Genomic DNA, 21767 nt, shown 5'->3' with positions numbered 1-21767 from the left:
AATTTTACTTACTACTTTCCATGACCGGCGCACAGTGCAAACACTCAGATTTGCAGATTTTTCAAAGTGGTCCGATTGATCTCGAAGTGAACTGACGCGTGACTGCAAAGATTCAGAGAGATGAAAAGCAGTGAGTAGCTCTGTGTCAGGTTTTTAGAGTCAAACCTGAAGTTATCTCCTGCTGCAGAGTTCAGATCGACGGTGGATGTAAATCCAGTGTTCTCTCTTTTACCTCTGTTTTTGGTCTCCACCGGCTCCTTTCCTCTGTCGCTGCTCCGCTACTACAGCTGGGCTAATTACAATAAATAACTATTAGGTTTAACTACATCTCTCTGTGTGCAGATGTTTGTCTGTGGAAAGCTGCACTTATTCTTCAGTTTGGAGGGAAGAGACGTGTCAGGAATGAGTTCAGTAGGTCAGCGCTCAGCTGGAAGCAGCTCCCGTCTGCCCTCTGCGCCAACTTCAGACTCCAAAGCTTGTAAAAAGAGGAAAATGTTTTTCATTTGTTTGACAGGTGTGTTTATTTCACGCTTCCACACCACACGACTGCACACACTCCTTTGTGAACGTCAGCTCACACTGAAGGCAGAGGTGAAGGTGTCTGCTTGCTCAGAGCAAATCCAGCATTAAAACCATTTCCTGTTTAGGAACTTTGTACATCACAGGGAAAAATAAGACCGGCGAGGAACCTTTGTCATGTTTGCAGGTCTTCCAGCTCTCCTGCTGTATGAGCAGCTGAAATCTTACATTTGACTCAGACTGAAGAAGTCACCTGGATGAGCGAAAATGTTGCATTTATTAAACCGAATCAACTTTTATGGTATTTCCTTCCCTAAATTATCGAGCGTGCATCAAGAACTTCTTGCAGTTAGCATTTCGTTCCCTTCACGAGCAGCATTTTTAAGAAGAAGGAAAAAACTCTAAAACAGGTTATTCAGCCAGGTGTTGGTCTGTTCAGTGAGTTTTAGTCAGGCGTTCATAAGGTGAAAATAAATATGGAACAGGTGGATAATGTTCTTTGCTGAATGTGTAGCTATACAAATAAGTTTATTGATTTATTTTTTAATAAATAGGTATAAGTACTTGAACTCTTCCACCTGGGGCAGGACGAGTTCCTGCCCCAAGAACTGGTTCTCATTCCCATCTGTTCACACCCGGCCGCGAACCATTCCAGTGTGAGCTGGAGGCCATCACCCGATGAAGCCAACAAAACCACATCATCTGCGAAAAGCAGAGATGAAACCACCATTCCTACCCTCATCTATGGTCACGAGCTGTGTGTAGTGACCGACGACGGAAATGAGCTTCCTCCAAAGGGTGGCTGGCCCTTAGAGATGGGGTGAGAAGTGCGACCATCTGGGAGAATCTCGGCTTCCCCTGGACCGGCTGGAGGAGGCAGCTGGGGAGAGGGAGGTCTGGGCCTCTCTGCTTAGGCTGCTGCCCCCCGACCCGGCCCCGGATAAGCAGAAGAAGATGGATGGAGGTATAAGTAGTTCACAGCTTTGCAGTGAAGCTCTTACTGGCCAGACTTGGTTTTACTCACCTGGCTTGTGTGTCCCGTCATCAGTGTGACTGCAGTGATTTGACCTGTTCTTTAACCTTCAGTCTGTTCATATTACATATACAACATGATGGACTTCAACTTTATGACAGTAAAACATGTACAGGTTCCAAACTTCCTTCCTAATTTTGCCAGATTCTGTGGGAATGATTTGTGATTTACAGTCAAACATCACGGAGGCGGTCTCTCCTGCATGAAGTCCAGGTTGCTGGTTTTCCTGAGTGGGTGCCTGCTGCCAGCAAGCTGACTCAGTGCTGTCAAAGCCATAACATCCTCCACAAACATGGTGTGGAACAGCTGTGGGCGTGTCCTCATCTCTCCAGGCTATCATCCACACACAAATACATTTAACCATATCACCCAAAATACCAACAGTCATTCCATAACTTCACTTCGTGGCCTCTATGACACGTCACGACATTCAACAACAGAGCCTTTATAGGCACAGAGGAAGTTAATAAAACATGTAACACACTGAGTCTATTTCAGGTTTTTGCTCTTTATGTACTGAATCATACTTGTTAATAATCTCTGTCTCTCTTCCACAACATGTCTTTATCCTGTCTTCCTTCTCTCACCCCAACCAATCACAGCAGATGGCCCCGCCCCTCCCTGAGCCTGGTTCTGTTGGAGGTTTCTTCCTGTTAAAAGGGAGTTTTTCCTTCCCACTGTCGTCAAAGTGCTTGCTCAGGGTCATGTTTCCCACTGTGGAGCGCACACACATTTATGGATAATATTGTTATCTGATTGTTACCTGACATTTGATCAGTCCTGTAGGTGCAGTGAATACTGCTGCAATATGATTGGACAGTCGTTGTTTACAGTGAACATATCATATTGAACAGGCCGAGCTTTGATAAATCTGAGCAGCATCCAACTGTTTTATATCCGTCCGTCCAAGTCAGGTCGATGGAGGGGGGCTGAAGGCTGTCCCAGCTGTCATGTCGAAGATTTTGTACCTGCAAACATTTCATGGCTCAGTCACCGTCATCACGTTTTGGTTTTGTGGTCGATGTTGAGTCACGATTACAAAATGCTTCCAAAATCGTGGACGCGTCTCCGATGTTGGTTTGAGGTACTTACCAGGCGTTGCCTCTGCGTCCACGTTAGAGTTTCTCTCCAGGGAAAGTTTGTGTTTCAGAATTACTTTCCACCGTCTCCTTATCGATTAGACGAAAGCGGCATAAACAAAACCTGGTAGGTAGAATGAGAAGAAAAACAGACTATAGTGGTGACTCAGACTCACACACTCGTTTTCTCGCTGAGCTAATTAAATTCACACTTGAGCGGTCACATCCCTGACTTTATGATGCCGACACTGGGAACAGAAATACGGTGGCTGTAATAGTCCAACCGTCGTTCACCCTGCAACAAATGAAGCTGGATTTAGACGTACATAAACATACCTCACTTAGAAGTGTCCTTGTTTTTTTTTTTTATACCGTCTGTATGGCTGTTCTTCCTGAGTAACACTGAAAAGGAAGAATTAACCCTGAAGTGAGCTCACCGAGCTGCAGCACAGGCCTCAGGAGGACCGACCACAGCAGCTTCCTGTTCTCACTGCTCAGGCTCTCATGTCTGAGTGGACGGGGACGGCGTGTGACTCATCAGGTCATGTGATTGGATGTGTTACGCGTCACTTTGATGTGTGTCTGAAAACATACTGTAAATGATCTAAAATAATTCCCACAGAAAAGAGGTGCATAGTATAAAACAAAAGCCCAGGTGTTTGTGTTGCTCGTCTCTACTTTTTATTTATTCAGTGGTCGCACCGTTTGCAGCCTTCTGCTGTGATCCGTGGATCCTGAATCCTGCCAGAGGGCATCGGGGGAACAGCTGCCGTGTCCTTTCAAGCTCTCGGGGTCTTCCTGAGGCAGCGCCGGGTGCACGCCTCCTGTCAGCGGGGCAGATTAGGCTCAGTGATGTGCCGAGCTCTGTTCGTGGCCTTATCGTCCATGCTGTATCGCACGATGAAGCCACCTGTCAGAGGGAGCTCCAGAAAAGTCACCTGGGGTTTAAGGGGTCAGTATGAAGGTCTTTAAATGCCTGAGGTACAAAATCCGTGGTGGACTCGCAGTTTGAAGCTACTCACCACTGAGTTGTTGATGAACATCAGAGCTTGATGCTTCATGGTGTGGACCAAGTGTAAAAACCTCAGGCTGAAACTGACGCCGGTGATCTAAGGAGGGCAATAAAACACCGGCTGTAGTCCTGCTGAAATGTCAGCTGCATAATAAGTGGAGCGTGGCGAGCGTTCGCTGGATACTCGTTAGTGTTGTCACACACGGAGCGCTAATGAAAGTCTGTTAACTGTAAAAGGCTGCGGAACAAAAGGAGTCGTGGTCCCGGACCAGAGCAGGGAACGCGCCTGCTGCAGGAACGTGGGTCAAACCCACAAACGAGAAACTGTTAGAGATGAACTGGCGGGAGAGAGACGCGTGAAACGGCCGCAAGATAACAGGAGACGATGGAGAGTGAAGAGAGCATGAGTGTGAAAAGTCAGTGAGAGCAGAGAAAGGACAAGTTCCCTCTAACAAAGGCAGGAAACCAGAGCGAGGACGACTGCGGCAGACTGATTTATGGAGCTGACAGATGATGCAACCAAGTGATGCGAAGGTGGACAGCCGAGGTGAAGAAGAGTGGCAGGAGCGAGTGTGTGATGACGAGCCAGAGAATGGATAATAATCTGAATAATGTTGGCAACTGGCTTCTTCTCAGATAGTGTTTATTCACACGCCGCCTGCCAGTGAGCACAGAGGATTGTGGGTAAGGACTATGGGACAGTAAGATCCTGAACACAGACACGTTAAAGGCTGCAGAAATCCATGAGAGTGAGGATGATGCAGATGAGTCTGTTTATGTTTAGGCACCTGAAGTCAGCACGCCACAAACTGCAGTTCCTCTAATGACCACACGAGGCTGGCCCCCAGAGTGAGTCCCCACAGACCCTCATGTTAAAATGTTCAACTTTACAGCAGAAATGTAAATGCTTTAAAGCATTTTGTTGTTGTCGTTTTGTGTCTGCTGTCTTTTTGCACCTCTTTGGCTTTTTTCGTGTCATTTAATACACGTTTCTTGTTGTCAGTGCAGAGGAGGGAGGGTGGATAAGCTGGACAAAGGATGATGACGATGAAGCTGTCAGGCGGGAGGAAACGAGGAAGAGCTCAGAGGAGGTTCATGGATGTAGTGAAGGAGCACAGAGGAGGATGCTGGGAGAGGAGGTGGTGACGCCTGTGTCTGAGGTCATTTCCTGTTTTTTCTTTCTTTTTCTGTTTGTTCTGTTGTTTATCTTTTCCAAGTTCATTTTTTATTTCTTTTTCAGGTCATCTTCAGCTTCTTTGACATTCTGTTCTCACACTGATGTTGTTTTTTTCTCTGCTGACATTTTGCATCTTTCTGTTGTTTTTGTGACTTTTGTGCATTTTTCTTCCTTCTTTTGCTGCTGTTTTGTCTCATTTACATCTTTTACCTCTTAGCTGCTGAGCTGTGTTTTTGAGGCCCGTCGGACTGATTTCTCCTCTTTTGTGTGTCTGTACCTTTTGTCTCTTTCACACTTTCGTTTTGTGCTAGTTTTGCATCTCGTTGGTGTCTTTTTCTTTCTTGTGTCTTTTTCTGCTTGTTTGTGGGTTGTTTAGAGTCTTTTGTGATAGTTTTGCACCTTTTCTTGCATTTTCCGTCTGCCTCTGGTCACTTTGTGCAGTTTTGCGACTCAGACATGAGAACAAAAAAAAAATGGCAATAAAAGCAAAAAAAGTGTTCAGAAACTGAAGGAGACACAAAATAAAATACTGTGAAACAACTGGAAATGTTATAAAGGGATAAAGAAATACACGACAGCAAAGCTGAGAACTACAGAGGCGGTCAGGTATATATTTTTGAACACACACATATAACCTATGAGCTCGTTCATAATTTAAGCTCCTGTGGAGCAGGTGGAGGAAAATGTCTCCGCATTGACGTCAGCAGAGTCTGAAACTCTATAGATTCAATTATATGGTTTGAACAGAGAGCCCGGCTGGACAGGACTGTCATTACATTGATTTCCTGCTCCTGCAGCCACAGTCCATTTAAAGTAAAAGGAAATTACGGTGCAATGCGAGCGGGGCGCTGTCATTTCTGCTCTGCTTGTGTGTTTGACACACGTGCACGCAGATGCAGCACGTGTGGATTTACGGAAATTGCTCAAACCCGCCGTCGCGGGCGTCCGAGGGAGCCTGTCAAATGATGCCAAGTGACGCACGGCGCAGCTGTAGTCAAGGAGATTTGCTTCAGATTTAGCACTCTGTGGATGCGAGCAATAAATAAATAACAGCAGGGCGGCCGGGTGGTTCAAGAGGCCATCAGTTACATTAAAGGTCACCCCGCCGCAGCTTCGATCCGGCTCAGCCATCCGTCCCATTATTACCACAGCAATAATCCAGTAATCTGCTAATCAGGAGCTGTTCGGGCACAGCGTGGAAAACTGCAAAGCAATAAAATGGTAAGTAATTTGCAGATAAACACATGTGACTCAAAGTGTTACTATAGCCTTCTGTCTCACTGAAAAGATGCCCACTTTCCTCAGAAAATCCACAAATAAACCTGGAAATGTTTTCCAGAGGATCAAACACAGAAACGGGAAAGCAGTCCAATTCCTTTTCTTTTAAACATACATCTTCCAAAGTGTCTGCATCAAATGATTAATACCCCTCTGTGATATTTGTAACGATACTTAAAGCAGACTGTCATCTTTAATTAGGACCACGGCTGTCTTCAGTTTTATAATCAGCCTCTTTAAATGGAGACGAGTCCTCTGTGGGCGAATTTCAATCAGTAAAGACTCGTTTGAAAGGCGTAAATATACATTAAGTGATTTATTTGATGGCGCATATGATGAAGAAGCTTTTGGTGATCAGACCACACAGTGAAGTCCTTGTTTTAAGGCGACGATGCTGGTGGAGCTGTTTTTTATTTCAATTTAAATTACGTATGACATAAAGTCTCTTCTCACCTGAATGAGCGATGATTGAACAATTAAACAACAATTGAACAGCACTCTGAACGCTGCCTCACTTACTTCCGTCCGACTTTCATCACAGAACCAACGTCTGCACACTCGAGCTCTGAGATCTTGACACGTTCAAATATCACAAGATACTCTGCGAGTTCAGCTCAGACGCCGTCCCAGAGGTGAGCATGGAAATCAGGCTGAATTCAAAGTGAAATTAATTTTACTGACTGAATATTCTGAGTGGAAACAGCCTGGCTGATTTTCTTTCTATTAGCAACCACAGCAGAGTAAAACAGACTCGGCAGCTAATTAGGACCAAGCGTAAAAACATATTCATGCATTCATATTCATGTGGTAATGCAACACACAGTTTGCACTTCATTTGGTGGCATCATTAATGTGCTGCTTACACACTGGTCTCAAACCTCCACACCTCATGCCTTTAGATTTTGCTTCCAAAGAGCCAGACTGTCTTTTTTGTTGTTGTTGTTGTTGTTTTTAAGTGATCTTAAGCAACAGTTCTCCAAATTTCACAACTTTTTTTTCGTCCTTGTACCTGACTCATTTGAAAGTATATTCTTTTGTTTCTGAACCTTTGAGTCATTCAAGGTCAAAACGCCTAACTCACTGGAAGAGCATCTACGCATAAGATCAACCTAAAACCTAATCAATGTTAAATTAGATCTAAATTAGATCAAAGATAACACAGTTTGATGAAAAATAGTATTTTTGCACCAACACAGTGACTCCCAAAGAGCTTTTAGCCTGTAACCTGTTATATCTCTGCAGGGTGTGCAGTGTGTCCTTAAACACGTGAAGAAACTGAAGACGTGGAAGAGTAAATGAACAGCATCTGAAATTCATGTTCTTAAGAAACGGGAAGAAATCCGGCAAAGCCCTGACACAGGACCTGAGAGATGATCTGCACGTTTAGCTGATCATCAGAAATGTCTCAGTGACTGGCGGCTGTCAGGAAGTCGTTCTTAATAAAGGGAAACTGAGGCATGAAAATTATACAAGAACTGAACTGAAGATCAGAGGAACAGGTCTGATGGAGAGATGGATCCACATAATGGTCAGTATGTAGGAGGAGGTCCAACACTGAGAGTCTGCAGCCATCTGTGAGGCCCGGTGGAGGCTCTGTCATGGTTTCAGCATCATGTCAGTCAGTGGTTTTGGAGCTCTTTAATAAACTGATGAATTATGAACTCAGAAAAGGACCACCAGAGTCTGATCTGCTATCTGTAAACTTTGATTTTCAGCAGGACAATGATGCCAAACCCTGGCAGTGCAGTAAAAACATAAGTGGATATAAAAACACACACAGCATCAGTCGTGGACGGGCCTCCCCAGAGCCCAGACCTCAGCATTACTGAAGCAGTGTGGGATCATCGTGACAGAGACATCCTGTCCTTGAAAATGTTTCTAGGCGACTTTCACGACTCTGATTTTAAACACAACGTGGCCTCTCATCCATTAACCTCACCTCTCAAGCATCATCTTTGCATAATGTGTGGAAATGTAAAGTTTCCATGACTTCTTTATTACTTTTTTCCATTAGAAACAAGCCCACTTCAACCCCAACGTCCAAACCAGCTTTCTGATTCTGAAATCTCGACCCTCCTTTCCCTCTAAGGGATGATAAAACACGCACAGACGAGTCCTCTGCGTCTGCAGCGCTCCTGGTGTGGGCAAAGAGGTACTGCAACAACATCCATCACAACATCCATCTCTCTCCTCCTCTCTCTCTCCCTCTCTCGGTCCCTCCCCCTTCTCCTCCTTGCTGTTACCGGACAGACCGGAGCAGCATCCCCGCGTTATTGTAGCCAGGCTTCCTTCAGCTGTTCCCGCTGCACCTGCGTGAGCCGCTCGCCCCTTCAGTGAAGCGAACCCACAGCGCGATCACAGCAGCGGTGCGTGGAGCCCGGAGAGGAGGAGACGCGAGTGAGCGTGGCCGGGATGAAGCAGGAGCGCACGGACCGTTTCCTCCGGTAAAAGAGCGGAGCAGGAGCCTGGACATCACCGGCGGGAAGCGGAGGCGGAGGAGGGGGGGAATTCGGGGATACAGCCATGGCGACGGGAGGAGGAGGCGGAGGTGGAGGAGTGAGGCGCAGGAGGAGGAAAGCGGGACTCCCGGGGTTCTGCTGGAAGACCTGCTACTTCCCGCTTTTGTTCTGGGTCGTTTCCGCGTGCGGGGAGGAGAAGACGTTCATCGTGGAGGTGAGTGAGGAGGTGTGCGTGCGTGTGTTAAAGTGGGGTAAACACCCACGCCGTCATCACTCCCCGCGTTAACGCGCGCGGGCTGGAGCAGAGAGTCGTGCGGTCCTCGGGATGTTTTTCACGTCCGTGCCCCCCCCCCCCAAAAAAAAAAAAAATTAATTCAATTAAAAATCATCTCCCTCCCCAGCCTTGAACCTCACTCTAAAGTGACAGCCCCCCACCCCCCGGGAAGTCAGAGAGGGTCTTTTGTTCCCATCCTGGGGGGATGCCCGCTGCCTTTACTCGTGAACGCTCCTGGTAGTTTTTGTCTCGTCACGCGTGGATCGCAGATATCTGGCTGTCCTCCTCCTCTGGCTGGGCGGAGGAGGTGGAGGAGGAGTAGGTCCTAAATGATGAAGCAAGTGTGAGAAACTCTCGGCCCTCACTGGGACACGCGCGTTTTGGGGGAGCTGATGGACAGCTGTTAACACCCCCCCACCCCCCATCATCCCCTAATTAGAACTAAGGGTGAATGTGCGCGTGCAGGAGAGCGCGCGTGGCACCAGTCAATAAATGATGAGCGCGTACAGTGAACAAAGCTCCAGCAGCACAGCGAGCCCCTTCCCTCGGCCTCCACACTCCAAATATAGCCTCCCTCCATAATTCATGGAGCTGGCTGGGAGTCGGAGGAGAGGAGAGGTGCGCGCGGATGCTCAGACCTGTTCTGCTCGTGCACGAGGGCCGGGCTTTGTCTCGGGCCGCACAGAAAGTTCAAGTGTGGAGAGCGCACGTGCGGCCCTGCGATGTTTGCTGAGAGGCAGGATGATACCTGGCTGAGCGTTTGGGTCACGCGTGATGAGAGTGGGTGTTTTCGGCGCGTGGTCTTCGTGAAGTGACACTTTGGTAGAGACAAAGAGGCGCCCGTGGCTGTGCCGCGCGCGGCTGTTCCAGCAGAGATGAGCTCGCGGCTGTGAAGTCACAGACCCGTCTGAGCTGCAGCGGTTCCAACTGAGACAAACAACCAATGAGCCGTGACCCCCCCACACACCCACACCATCGTGACGTGTCGCAGAGCTGAAGGTGAAGTCTTTGTTTAAGGCTCCACAAACCCGAAATATTCTAATGACGCTGATGTGTGATGAACAGAAACACACGTCTCCTCTGACCCGCGGAGCTCTGCAGATATTTGTCTCTTTATTTTCCAACATTTTCTTATAAAGAAATAAAAATAACAAAAATGAATACGAGTTACTCAGGAAGGTGTTTGTTTCAGCTGCTTTTACTCAACACATGCTGCAAAAACATTATCAATACTCTCAGAATAGTTGTTCAGTTTCATTTTAATGTTTTTCCACAAAATGTTCCGCTCAGGGCGATGTCCCCTAACATCTTGCTGAAAACTTAAAAGCCCTCTAAATTTTAAATGTTAGTGACTTCATGCAATAAAATGGAATCTGGTCTTTTTCATTGTTTTTGCATGGAAAAAATAAACATCAATGACTTTTTATCAGTTTTTAAAAGTCACTGCTGTTTGCCTTGTTTAAGTTTTAGCTGCCTTTGGTCTACATTAAATGTTCGATGTGATTCTGCTGGTGCTGAATCCCATTACATACAGTCTGTACCAAACACAGACTGTATGTGAAAGATGGAAGCAGCCACAGCATTTTTAAGCCTCGACTGTGGCTTTCTGGCTTCGCCATGTTAGTTTTCTTGGAGCCAGAAGTGGTCACATGTGTTTCGCAGTAGTGAATTACTAAATTATCAATACTAGCTAGCTTAGTTAGCAAGCTGCATCCATAGGCTGTCAATCAGAGAGGCCACGCCTCTAATAATGCAAAGTTTAAACCTTCATTCAATCTAAGCAGATGGAAAAACAACAGATGTTATTTATAAAAACATTTTCAGGTCCTCTACAGTTGTTCTGAAAGTATTTATTTATTTATATATATCAGGCTGTAAACAAGTTTATTTGAGCCCATTTATTGCAGCCTCTGCTGGATGTTGGAGGAACTGCAGTTTTTGGCAGTTCATCACGTCATTTGTTTCTTACTGTTAAAATCGATACATTGTTTATATTGTTTGCTAAGTTTTTGGGGTTTTTTTACATTTTGAGGCTTAACATGTTGTTTGTGCAGCAGCTTATTGCAACATGCCGTTAAGTTTCAGGCTTAAACGACTTCTAGCAGCGGTGTAAATAAGTGCACGTATGTACCCTGAACTCTAAACTGGTACTTTCAGGATTACAGGGTTATTTTAGAAACAACTGTCAGATATGAGTGTTTAGTTGGAGGACGCGGTCGGGGCTGAGAAAACCACTGAAGCTCAAACTACTGAAACCCCTGCAGGGAAGACGTGGGGAGGCAGCGGACGTGGAACTGGGTGACTCCTAACAGCTTCGGTCTTGAAGCTCCAGCTGTCACATGGATTGTGGAAGTTGTTTGATTGCTGATGTTGTGTGCGTGTGTGTTTCTGCATGAACATGCTGAAGTCTTTGTGTGACAGCTGAGGCTGCAGAGGTCACATCTGTGCAGGCCTTCATGTTTTTCTGGGAAGCTTTTGATCACGTCACAGGTGCCGTTTATTCATGTGTCTGCTTCACATGCTGCTGCTCATCATGTGAAAGTTTGAAATCGTGAGTTCTCCTGCTGGGATGTAATGAGGTTTGCAGTCTCAGTACTTGGAGGTTTGGGAGGAAGGCTGTGCCGTGAGTCTGTATTAGCTCGTTTTCTATTATTAGATATTTCTAATCCCGCAAAGAAAAGCGAAACTTATATTTGGTTAGTGAACACACAATGTTAAAATGAAAGCTAATTCTAAAACAAAAGGGCTTTACTTTAATTTCATTCTCATTAAACGCCCTCTCAGGGTGAAAGAGAAGCAAACGAAGCAGAGGGTTATTCCGCACACTTCTGTCAGCAAACCACCCGAATACTGGTGCAAAATGTAATAAAGAAATTGCAAGTTTACGCTGAATCACAATTTCCAAGTTCTCCATATTAAAAACATTTGGTCTCACCCTGAAATACACAGGCACATTTATTTTGTCTTTGCAACTTAAAATGACTGCCTTCAAATAAATACTGATGCCTGTATATAAATGAATGACATTTAGCTACTCCAGCCTTAAATATACTTCTCTATGCAGGAGAAATCCTGTGACATCACTGATGTGAAAACCAAACACTAGAAAGCTTCGTTTTGCTCATTTATAACCATGAAATGTTGCATATTGATGACTTCAAAGAGAGCAATTAATAGATGAATTAAATAAATAAAGTTTTTAAATGGATTGTTTTGCATGGATGAACTTTTTCTTGATTAAAGAGACTTTAACCTCCTAAGGCCCGAACTCTTCCACGGCATTCATTTTTAATTTCTCTTTGATATTTGGGCTGATTGGGGCCCGATGAATGTAAAAACAAAGAATTACCAGATTTTATTTTTTACCTTATTTTTGTTTTTAAGAAAAATAAGAGCCACATATGAGGATATTCGTTTAAAATTTTGATAGAACTGTAGCAGTATAATGTCCTCGTAGGTGGATATCAGGCCCTTCTAGAGCAAAATTGAGTATTTTGGTCTAAATAACCCAAAATGCAATGTCCACATATGTGGATACCAGGTCCTAGGAGGTTAAAGCTCTTAATGACATTCTACCTTAAATGGTAAAAACACGGAATTGAGTTTTTAATTAGGGGTTCTTCTTAAAAAAGTCTTTTAAAAATGCAAATAAATGAATTAATGCAGATGTGAAAACCACTACAGAGGCACTCATTGAACTAGTATTTACAGTTAGTTCATTCTGATGACTAATTAGCGCATGCAGTGACACTTATAGTTCATTTTCTTAATTTACCAGTTAATAATGATGAAGTGGCAGATCGTGAATAAATGAATGAATTCAGCCTATTTTAAGTATTGCACACTGTCAGTTACTCAAATTAAATTCATTGTTTCTCCACATGAGATTATTAATATGTCACCTGTTAATGTTGATATTTCACTTGCACTGCATGAGGTAATTCCTCAACTTTAATTTTCCTTCGTTTGCTCGTTCGTGCTCACAACAAAACGGACGTCACGGGCAAACTGTTCATTTCAAATCAGCGCTGCAGTGATTACAGTGACTCATAGCCAGGCTTCAGATGTCCTCGTCGTCCTCGTTGGCACGCAAAAATATGAAGACCTTTGGGTTTGAGGCTGGGTGACTGTGGTTGATACAATGCCCTGCTTTCGCGATTCAAAGAAAAAGAAAGTTATCGATCTCTCGACACTCAGCCGTCACTCCGAACCCTTCGGCGCCTCGTGGCCGAGCAGCGACCTTCAGGCTGCCGCGGTGACACAAACACGCAGCCCTGCAGCTGTGGGCACGCCGCCGCTCAGGAGTGAAAACAGATGCTTCTCTGTGCAGACAGGCGGAGAAAGAGGGGGAGCGGAGGGAGAAGGAGGCTGACTCGCTCGTCCGCGCTCCTTTGTCTGTTCGCCTGTTTACACAATTGGTCAAATTTCTGCAGCCTAAAAACCTACAAATGTGTTTCAATCCAAGGATTTGTGACTAGAAGAAACAACTGTTGTGTGGGCCGGCGCTGCTGCTGTTGTTGTGCTGCTGCTTCATAAACAGATGATTAAGCCAGTGTTAACCAATGTCAGGTTAGCAGCCAGTCAGCTGAGTCACTGTTAAACAAAAGATGTTTCTTGGTGCTGAAGACACTGAGGGGTGCAGTGTACCATTCATGCCCCTTTGATACAAAGTATCTTTGCTGGGATTATAACGCTGTGACTGTGGATGTGGATAATGACACCAGTGGTGGTGACGTGGCAGAAATAATGTGAAGATGACGATGAGGAGAACGTCCAGGCCTAGTTATCGTGATGACAGCGGTTTGTTGTTATGACAGGAAAAGCACGTTTCCAAACCTCTCTAGGCTGGTTTTTGTTTTTCTCTTCCCTCCCTGGAGGAGAGGAGCGCTGGGGGGGAAAGCGCCGTCCCTGGAGGCTTATAAACACTACATTACACCTGAGAAATGGGCTAAATGAGCCTGCTGTGCTGTACTTATCCGAGCCCTGTGTGGGCGGGTGTGAATTCGCACCTGTTATCGATAAGCTTTGTCCCGATTTGCCATCGCTGGAGTGAAGTGCCGACGTTATTCTTCAGAGTTTCCCGATCCACAGTGTTGCCTCTGTCTTCCTCTCTCCCGCCCATCTCCCTCCTCCTCAGCCATTGTCTTCCTCACCCACACTTTGCCGCTCGCTCGGTGCGAGCTGCAGCTGTAAATAAGAGGAGTTGTCACTGTGCATTTGATGAGGGTATTGTTCTGTCGGGGTGCAGCGAGCCGAGGACAAACTACATTTGAGGAGCCGTTTAAAGGACTTGGAAGCAGAGATGCGGTGGATGGTTGGCTCAGCTGAACTCAATCAACCTGCCCTGTTTAATAATTTACGTGCTTTTCAAACCGCCATGATATAAATTCATAATATGCATGACTGCCTGATGTGCTGCTCCGCTCTGGCTGCTCCTTCTGTGCACAGTGGAAGTCTGATGTGTCACTGGCAGAGGAAGGACTGTCACCGGTCCTCGCTGTCGTGATTGACTGGCAGAGCTTCTTAATGTTCTCTTCAGCAGGATCACAGCGTGTTCACACATAAATGCCTTTTGCCAAACCTTTCCAGGTATACATCAGCAGCAGTGTCTTGACACATTAGCCATGTTTACATGGACGCACGTAACCGGATCAAAGGTCTGATGGGAATAAAAATGCTTTATGTAAACAAGCCAGTCAGAAGATTTTCAACATTTCCAGGTGGTTACGTCAATCGTTAATTGGATTTGTGCAAACACTTCTTCTCATGTTTGGAGAGAATTTATCCTTACTGTGCAGGTCAGTTAGTTTAGTGGTAGACGTGGTGGGAGTGACTGAAAACTGGTCTGTGTCTGGAAGTGTGAGAAATCCTGACAGTCGGAAATCACAACTTCTACTATTTCTGGGAAGATGGACAATTCTGCACGTATCAGAATTATTTAATCTGTTGAAACCTTTGATGCACAAAACGTTCGTCAGGATCGGATCACCTTGAAGCTCTAATCTGAGTTTTAATCAGATTGTGCACGTGTAAACATGCTGCCATCCAGGGAAACGGCCCCCGGCGGGAGCTAACGTCCACAAAGACGCGTCGGTCTCACGGCGCGAGAGAGGCGGCACAACGACGTCTGAAAGTTCCAAATATTTTCAGATCTCGATTAATTGCTCGGATCATAAATACAACTTCCAGGAAGTAAACTGTAGTTTGTAATGCGACGATTGTGGTTTCACCAATGCACAAAAACCGAGACGTGCTGTTGACATCTCAGCTTCTTTGTTGTGTTTCCGTAAATGTTCATGAAATGTGAAAATGTGAAGTTTAATCTGTTTTTACTCCATATTTTTATTTTAACTTGTCATTTTACACCGTGCACGGTCCCCTAATCTGGAGCTCTGAGCTGTTCCCTTATTTAATGCTGCGAAATCATTTGTCTCGTGCTACGGTCACATGGGGGGAAAAGGTCAGTGATCACAGTCAGATCGAAGGACACAGGTGGAGACAGTCTGTCTCCCATCAGTTAAGTCAGTTTGATAATATGATTATTAACTGTGACAATCAGTGAAAACCACAAATCAGCAGTTATATGGAAACTTAAGCAGAATCCAGCTGTGTGGAACCCGTTCAGTCGAGTGCAAAGAGATGAGTTACGTTCATCAGCACAAACTCAGATTAACTGCAAACCGTTTCCAGCGTGTCTGCGAGTGATTGCAGTCGGTCTGAGTCGCACCACGATGTTGTGGCGACAGGTTGCCTCTGACCTGTGCAGCTGCTTTATGATTGAATGTATTAACTCAGAGATTGAAGATGCTGCACATTCAAATCTTTTAATATTTTTGGGTTTTTTTAGCATTTTATAAACTTTTTAATGAAGGTTTATAAAATCAGGTTGCACACAAAGGGGTGTAACAATATTACAGAGGCTTTTCAGACACGATTCCCAGAACAGAGGCCGATTAATTCTCAGTCAGGTGGCTAATTGATTAAATCGAGTAATTGTTTCAGTATCCAGTAAAGCTGGTGTCGTGATGTAATCACAAGCGTAAACACCAAAACACCAGCAGGACTTTAATGGAAAGCCATTGTGTAAGACATACAGCAGTCAAGAGGCTGTTAGATGGCTGTTAATACCGCAGCATTGTGTTTTCTTGCATCATTAGACTGCAGCTTTAGATGAGCGTCCTGCAGCGCGCTGGAGATGCTGAGAAGGACAGAAATGTGAGTGCCGTTCTAATTATAAAATGAATCCGTGCGTGCTGCGAGTAAGAGCATCTTGCCTCTCCGCGAGTTCCCCGGGTGCGCTGCCGAAGGATTATGCTTGATCAGTGTGGCAGCGCAGGAAGAGGAAACCATTTCACACCAGGATGTGAACTTAATTACGCTCTGCGCCTGCAGCTGGGCGCATCATCCTGGTGTACCTCTGCAATGTGCATCGCTATCGTAAACGAACTGATCTGTTTGTCAGGATTTTTTAATGTGAACTTTCAAAAATAATGCGAAAACATAGGCGTGACGCGCAGGGCTGTAAGCCTGTTATCTGATTATGGTGCGTCTGAACAGAGCTCAGAAGACTAGCATTTGGAAGCTGACAGCAGTTTGAACAAAGCAGAAATACTTCCCACATCCCGTTGTCCATCACTCAGACCTCCTCTTCCCTTCTGCTTCATCCATCCATAAAATCTCCATTGATCTGTTGATAAATCTGTTCATCCATCTGTCCATCAATCCTGAGATGGCACTGCTGACATCGAGCCTTTGTTGCATGCTGAAACGATGCTGAAGTGATGCGGTCACATCTTTGCTGTTAGACGTTTTGGATCTTGCGTTAAAAACTGGATTAGCAACGTACGCTTTGATCCGATTGATCCAACCGAAGTGCAGAAATCAAATCGCATAAAAATACCAGAGAAGCCGACCGTTCATCCCCCACAACCCAGCGATCCGCCCCACACACCGACCTGATCTACAATCTGAAGACAGAGGAACACATTTTAAGAAGTGCCTTGTTTGGGGAAAACATAAAAGACGGTAGCTGCAGAACGAGAACAGCTTTGCTCATCGAGGCAGGAGGAGAACAGCAGCTTGTGTAGTTGAACATGTGACTGGGCGGAGTGCACGTTTAAAATGAGCGTGAGCTGCATGGACCCTGTTGAACAGCCGCCCTGAACCCTTTTACACTCTCAGCCATTCCCTGCAGGTTGTGCATTAACTTTTTATCGAGTGGATCGAGAGCAGCTTCAGTCTTTCATCAGTTTTTATTTTTTAAAGCGGACACTTGGATTAAATTTAAATTTTCATGCAAATGACCTCTGAGCTGCTTTGGACCTGTTTCACTTTAGTTCCACGAACCTTTAATTCTTTATAACATCTGGTGTAAAATAATTCACTCTCACATAAACACAGTAGTCACTTCATCTAATAATGCATGGCTGCAGATACTTTATTAAATCTGATCTCAGTTCAGCGCCGTGTCTTTCATCATGTGATAAGCGATTACTTTTTATGATGGCCTGTTCCTTAAACATCAGCGGGATCACATGTTTTATTGTCATGTGAGCACCAGCATGCATCAGAAGCATAAAATGATGCCATCAGAATATACATGATAACTACAACAATAAATAAATAGGTAATAATCCTCGTGAGAGCAGCTGTAGGCAGTGAATAGATGGATACACCTGAGGCCTGTCAGAGTTTGCACAGGAAATATTTCATAAGTTAGAAGATGTGTTTACTAATTATAGAAACACCAAAATCACATTTTTATGTTGGTATATTTTAAGTTGCTTTGAAGTTTGAGAGCCGGCTTTTACCATAACAGCTGAACTTGTTTCTTATTCATGCAATCTGTAAACAATGCTTAATAAAAGCTCAGCAGCTTAAAAATACGTTTATAAAGTTTGAAGCTTCAGTCAAAAGAAAAAATGAAGTTTCGTTCCCGTTCCTCTCGTCATGTTTTTCTCATCTGTAAATCTTCTGATTAAAAGCACCACAGAGGAGCTCGGCCTTTTCAAGCAACAACAAACATTTTACCAGAAATGACGCCTCAAAACGATAAATCTGCCGATGGTTGCTGATGGCTCCCCCGTCCCGTCTTCCAGTTGGATGTGGCCGGGATGGCCTGACAGGAGCATCACAGGTATAGCTGCGCACCTGAAGGGCTTTTTAAATTATTGAGGATGTTGTGGAGGTAAAGCTTCTGCTCCTGTTGACTCACGAGTCTCCTCCGTTTCCACAGCTTTGATTCACACCCTGACTGATGCTGGATTTTCACTCACGCTCGCAGCTCTAGGGAAGTCGATCCATCGAGGCGGATGTACCTGAACGGCTGCTGGCCGCATTTCCACGAAACGTTTCTCAGATGTACTCGTGTGTGTTTTGCTGTTGTTGCACAGCTGCTGCAGAGGTCTTCACTGTGCAGCGGGGAGAGGTACCTCCAGGGTTACCCCTGTGTTTTTGGTGTTTGCCCACATTACAGGGCCACATCTGCACAGAGACTTATGCTGCACAGAGACTTATGCTGCACAGCTAAGACTTACTCCATGTACGTCCAAACATATGAATATACATTTGTAATTATGTGACCAAAGCACTTTACGCGAACATTCAAACAGTGCTTATTATCGTGTCTGTTGCTGCTTTTCTAATATTACACTTCTGATTATCTAAGTGGACCTGTCCATTTTAGTAATTGGTTATATTCTGTCTCTTAGTTAGATTAATAAGCACCGGGTGGATTTATTAAGTTGATAACCAGCTTCATGTGACCACTTAGCCTGATTGCTGATGTTAGGATCAGTCAAATATATCCTGTGTATGTGGAGCCTGCTGTGTATTTCCTGTGGTGTTTTTCTTTTGTTGGTTTTGCAATGAGGTGATGATCCAGACACCAAAGGGGGCAGAACAACAGTTACAAAATCAAATACTTTATTTTCTGAAGTCTTGTAGTAAACAGAAGGTGCTGTGGGTGCGAGCCGGGATGTCCAAAGGTGGTGCAAAGGATCCGAACTCTGCAAATAAATTGGAAACGAGACAAAGACTGAGGGAACGCGCTCAGACTAAACTCTCAGAGAAACAGGGAAAGGCTCCGGTGAAGTCAAAGGAGAACAAAGGATGTAAACAAAGAGAAGCCACATGAGGAGCTACCCTTCAAAGGAAGCGGATCCAAGATCACACAGAGGAGCAGTAAGAGGCAGACAGGAAGCACAGGAAGAGGAGCAACACCAGCCCCGGACAGGAGAAGGTGGCGATGTAGGAAAGCTATCTGAAGACTTCAGTTGTTTAACATCTCCCAGCTCTGCGTCTCCCTCCTCTCTGTCTGACAAAGGCGAGCAGCTACGCTACATCCTGCACGCTCTGATCGTCCGGCACGTGTCTCGCCGTGTACGTGTACGGCGTGTGAGCGTTATATGAAACCACAGACATGAGGTCATAGCTGTGAGCCCATCAGTCCCACCCGGGCGTTCTTCAAAAGGGTTTCATGTTACATAAACACGAGTGTTTTCTGAGTTAGACGTCACGTTGAAGTGCAGCGTGTGTCCATGTGTGCTGCGATCGGTGCGATGGAGGAGTAATTATTTACTGTGAGATGTAAACAAACATTTCCTGAACATTCACAAACCTGTGAAAAGCTGCCAGCTCTGGAACATCTGACAATTTATGACCCTTGTTTTTGTGCTGGAGCGTCTGTAGCCTGTTCACTGTGGATGGTGCTGATCACAGTGTGTTTACATGTAAACGCAGAGGCAACACAAACATAAAACCAGACCTCGTATATTTCTGTGAAGGCAAAAAAGTGGCAATATTTACATGATTAAAAATAGGACAAATTTGAGAAAACAACAAAATAAAGCAAAAAAAAAAATGTTGGTAACACTGACCTGTGTTTTCAGCACTAAATTTGTTTCCTCATTTTTAACGTGATGTCACACATTTGTGTCTGGACTCATTTCAAAGTCACAGTTTGAACATTTTGTCCAAAAATGACCATATTTGGACAGGAAGCCATGATAACTGCCAATCAGTGCTCAGGAACATCCAAATAAATCCTACAGAAGGCCACGCCCCACGGTAACTGTGAGGCGTGGCCTTTTGTAGGACCCGCCCCACAGTAACTGTGAGAATCTGAGCTTCAGACTCACGGGGATTCTTGTGCATGCACTGATCTGATTATCTAAAACTTTGACCTTTCACATGAATGTTAATTACGGAAGAAGTGGGTCTTTATCAACAAATCGATCCGGCTGTGAGCTGACGGCGGAGTGGAAAGAAAACCTCTCAGGTCCCACAGGGGGAACCTCCCAGGACGCATCGTGCCTGAAACAGTGCTGTTATTTTCAGTTTGTGAAAGTTTGGCATTTGTGAGTCTGAGCACACTCGCCAGCAAACCCACTGCATACACCTGAAGCTCGGATTGGCCCCGTGGGAGTTTAACCTTTGACCTCTGCTGTGTTAGTCCTGCTTTCTATCAGTACAGCTCAGAGTCAGCATTTCTGAAGCTTGTGCTCACGCTCTCCTTCGAGTTCGCTTTCTCTTGAAGTTCTTCAGCTCACCGAGTCCGTCACCGAGTGATCGACAGATCCGACAACAGTTTGGATTGTTCTCTCTGAGCTGCCCTGCAGGGTGTTGGATTAAACCACTGACAGCGCTTTTGGCTCAGTCACGGATTTCTCTTCACGCGTTTAATGCATGAAGATGATCATCTTCAGTTTATTTTGTTTTTTGGCCTCGAGGTCCGTTTACTCATGTCGTCTGATTTCTGTTCGTGGTGTGTGGGAAGAAGGGGTATTTAGTTTGCCCGTCCCTGTGAGCACAGAAGCTGTTACTGAAACATGAAGCAGCAGCTTCTTCAGGCTGATCTGATAAACAAACGTCACAGAATGAAGCTTCATGGCTCAAAGTTAAGACATCAGGCCTCCACAGTCAGGGGTGAGAGGTGTTGTCCATAAAGGACATTAGCTCGGCTGACATCGTCCACTCACCAACCTCCTCTGTGGAGTCTAGGGGCCTGGCCAGGACAGAGCTGGCCCTCATTACTAGTCTATTAATCTGTGTCTTGTCCCTCTCCATGCTGCCACCTCCCCATCAAACAACCACATAGAAGCCTGCAGAGGCCGTCGTAAAGTGTCCTCAGTCCCGACTCCCTAAAAGACGTCAGCGTGTCCTGCAGACAGAGCAGACCTGCAGATCTTTCATGCTGGTTTTCTGAAGCTTGAAGTGACAGTATTTGGAGGGTGGAGTACACAGGTACACACACACACCTTTTAATCACCGCTAAGCAACAGATAATTAAAATCCTAGAATTTCGCCAAAACTGGAGGTCAGACTTTGTGGACGTGCTTTAAAATTTACTGCACAGCAGCCACATTATAGGTCAGATCATTTAATTAAAAAGGCTCCAACAGCACAAACGGTCCAGTTCAGGGACTCCAGTTAGCTAGCGGACAGCTAACAGCTACAGCCATCTTTGTCAGCACACCTGCCACTCTCTGTGGTCATGCCGGCATCTTTCAGCCTTAATAAAGTTTAAATTGGGAGAATGAAATCCCGCTTTGCCACCTGAGATGTTTTATGAAGGGGAAATTAGCTACAAAGACCAAAACATGTTTATTTCTCCTGTAAATTTAGGCATTTTAACATTGGAGTCTGTGGGGTCTGACTCACTGCTGCAGCCAGCCTCAAGTGGCCATTAGAGGAACTGCAGTTTTTGGCGGCCCAGCGTTGGCTCCATTTTTGAGCCCCAGAGGCTGCTTGGAACTGACCGAATGTTACTGCAATATCTTTTAGAGAGAGGCTTGGAAAGAGACGCGCGTCCTGTGGGGAAGTGTGTCCCTAATCAAAGTTGAGTGATAGATTTGTGTGTTTTCAACAAATCCGGGCATTTTATCAAGTGGAAAATGGAACCAGGATTTCTGTAATGAAGGTGCCAGTGTAGGTGTC

The 21767-nt window shown here is 45.2% G+C and overlaps 1 protein-coding gene and 1 long non-coding RNA gene across 2 annotated transcripts in view; both read left to right on the top strand.

Annotated features, from left to right (window-relative positions):
- The first annotated feature begins 8301 nt into the window (after positions 1-8301).
- The window catches only part of mmp24 (matrix metallopeptidase 24), an 85990-nt gene continuing 72524 nt past the window's right edge, over positions 8302-21767 (top strand). Inside the window, exon 1 of the mRNA XM_084929637.1 lies at positions 8302-8771. Coding sequence (XP_084785763.1) covers positions 8622-8771 — 150 coding nt within the window. The 5' untranslated portion in view covers positions 8302-8621. The remainder of the gene's footprint in view (positions 8772-21767) is intronic.
- On the top strand, positions 8892-18651 carry LOC146387801 (uncharacterized). Its single transcript, XR_014800322.1, has 2 exons — positions 8892-17967; positions 18067-18651. It is a non-coding gene; the product is annotated as an uncharacterized LOC146387801 (long non-coding RNA).

The sequence above is a fragment of the Perissodus microlepis genome, chromosome 5 (assembly GCF_051167445.1).
Source record: "Perissodus microlepis isolate ML-2025 ecotype Zambia chromosome 5, ASM5116744v1, whole genome shotgun sequence".
Classification (NCBI taxonomy): Eukaryota; Metazoa; Chordata; class Actinopteri; order Cichliformes; family Cichlidae; genus Perissodus; species Perissodus microlepis.
Note: the sequence above shows the minus strand (reverse complement) of the source record. Positions and strands in the feature narration are given on the sequence as shown.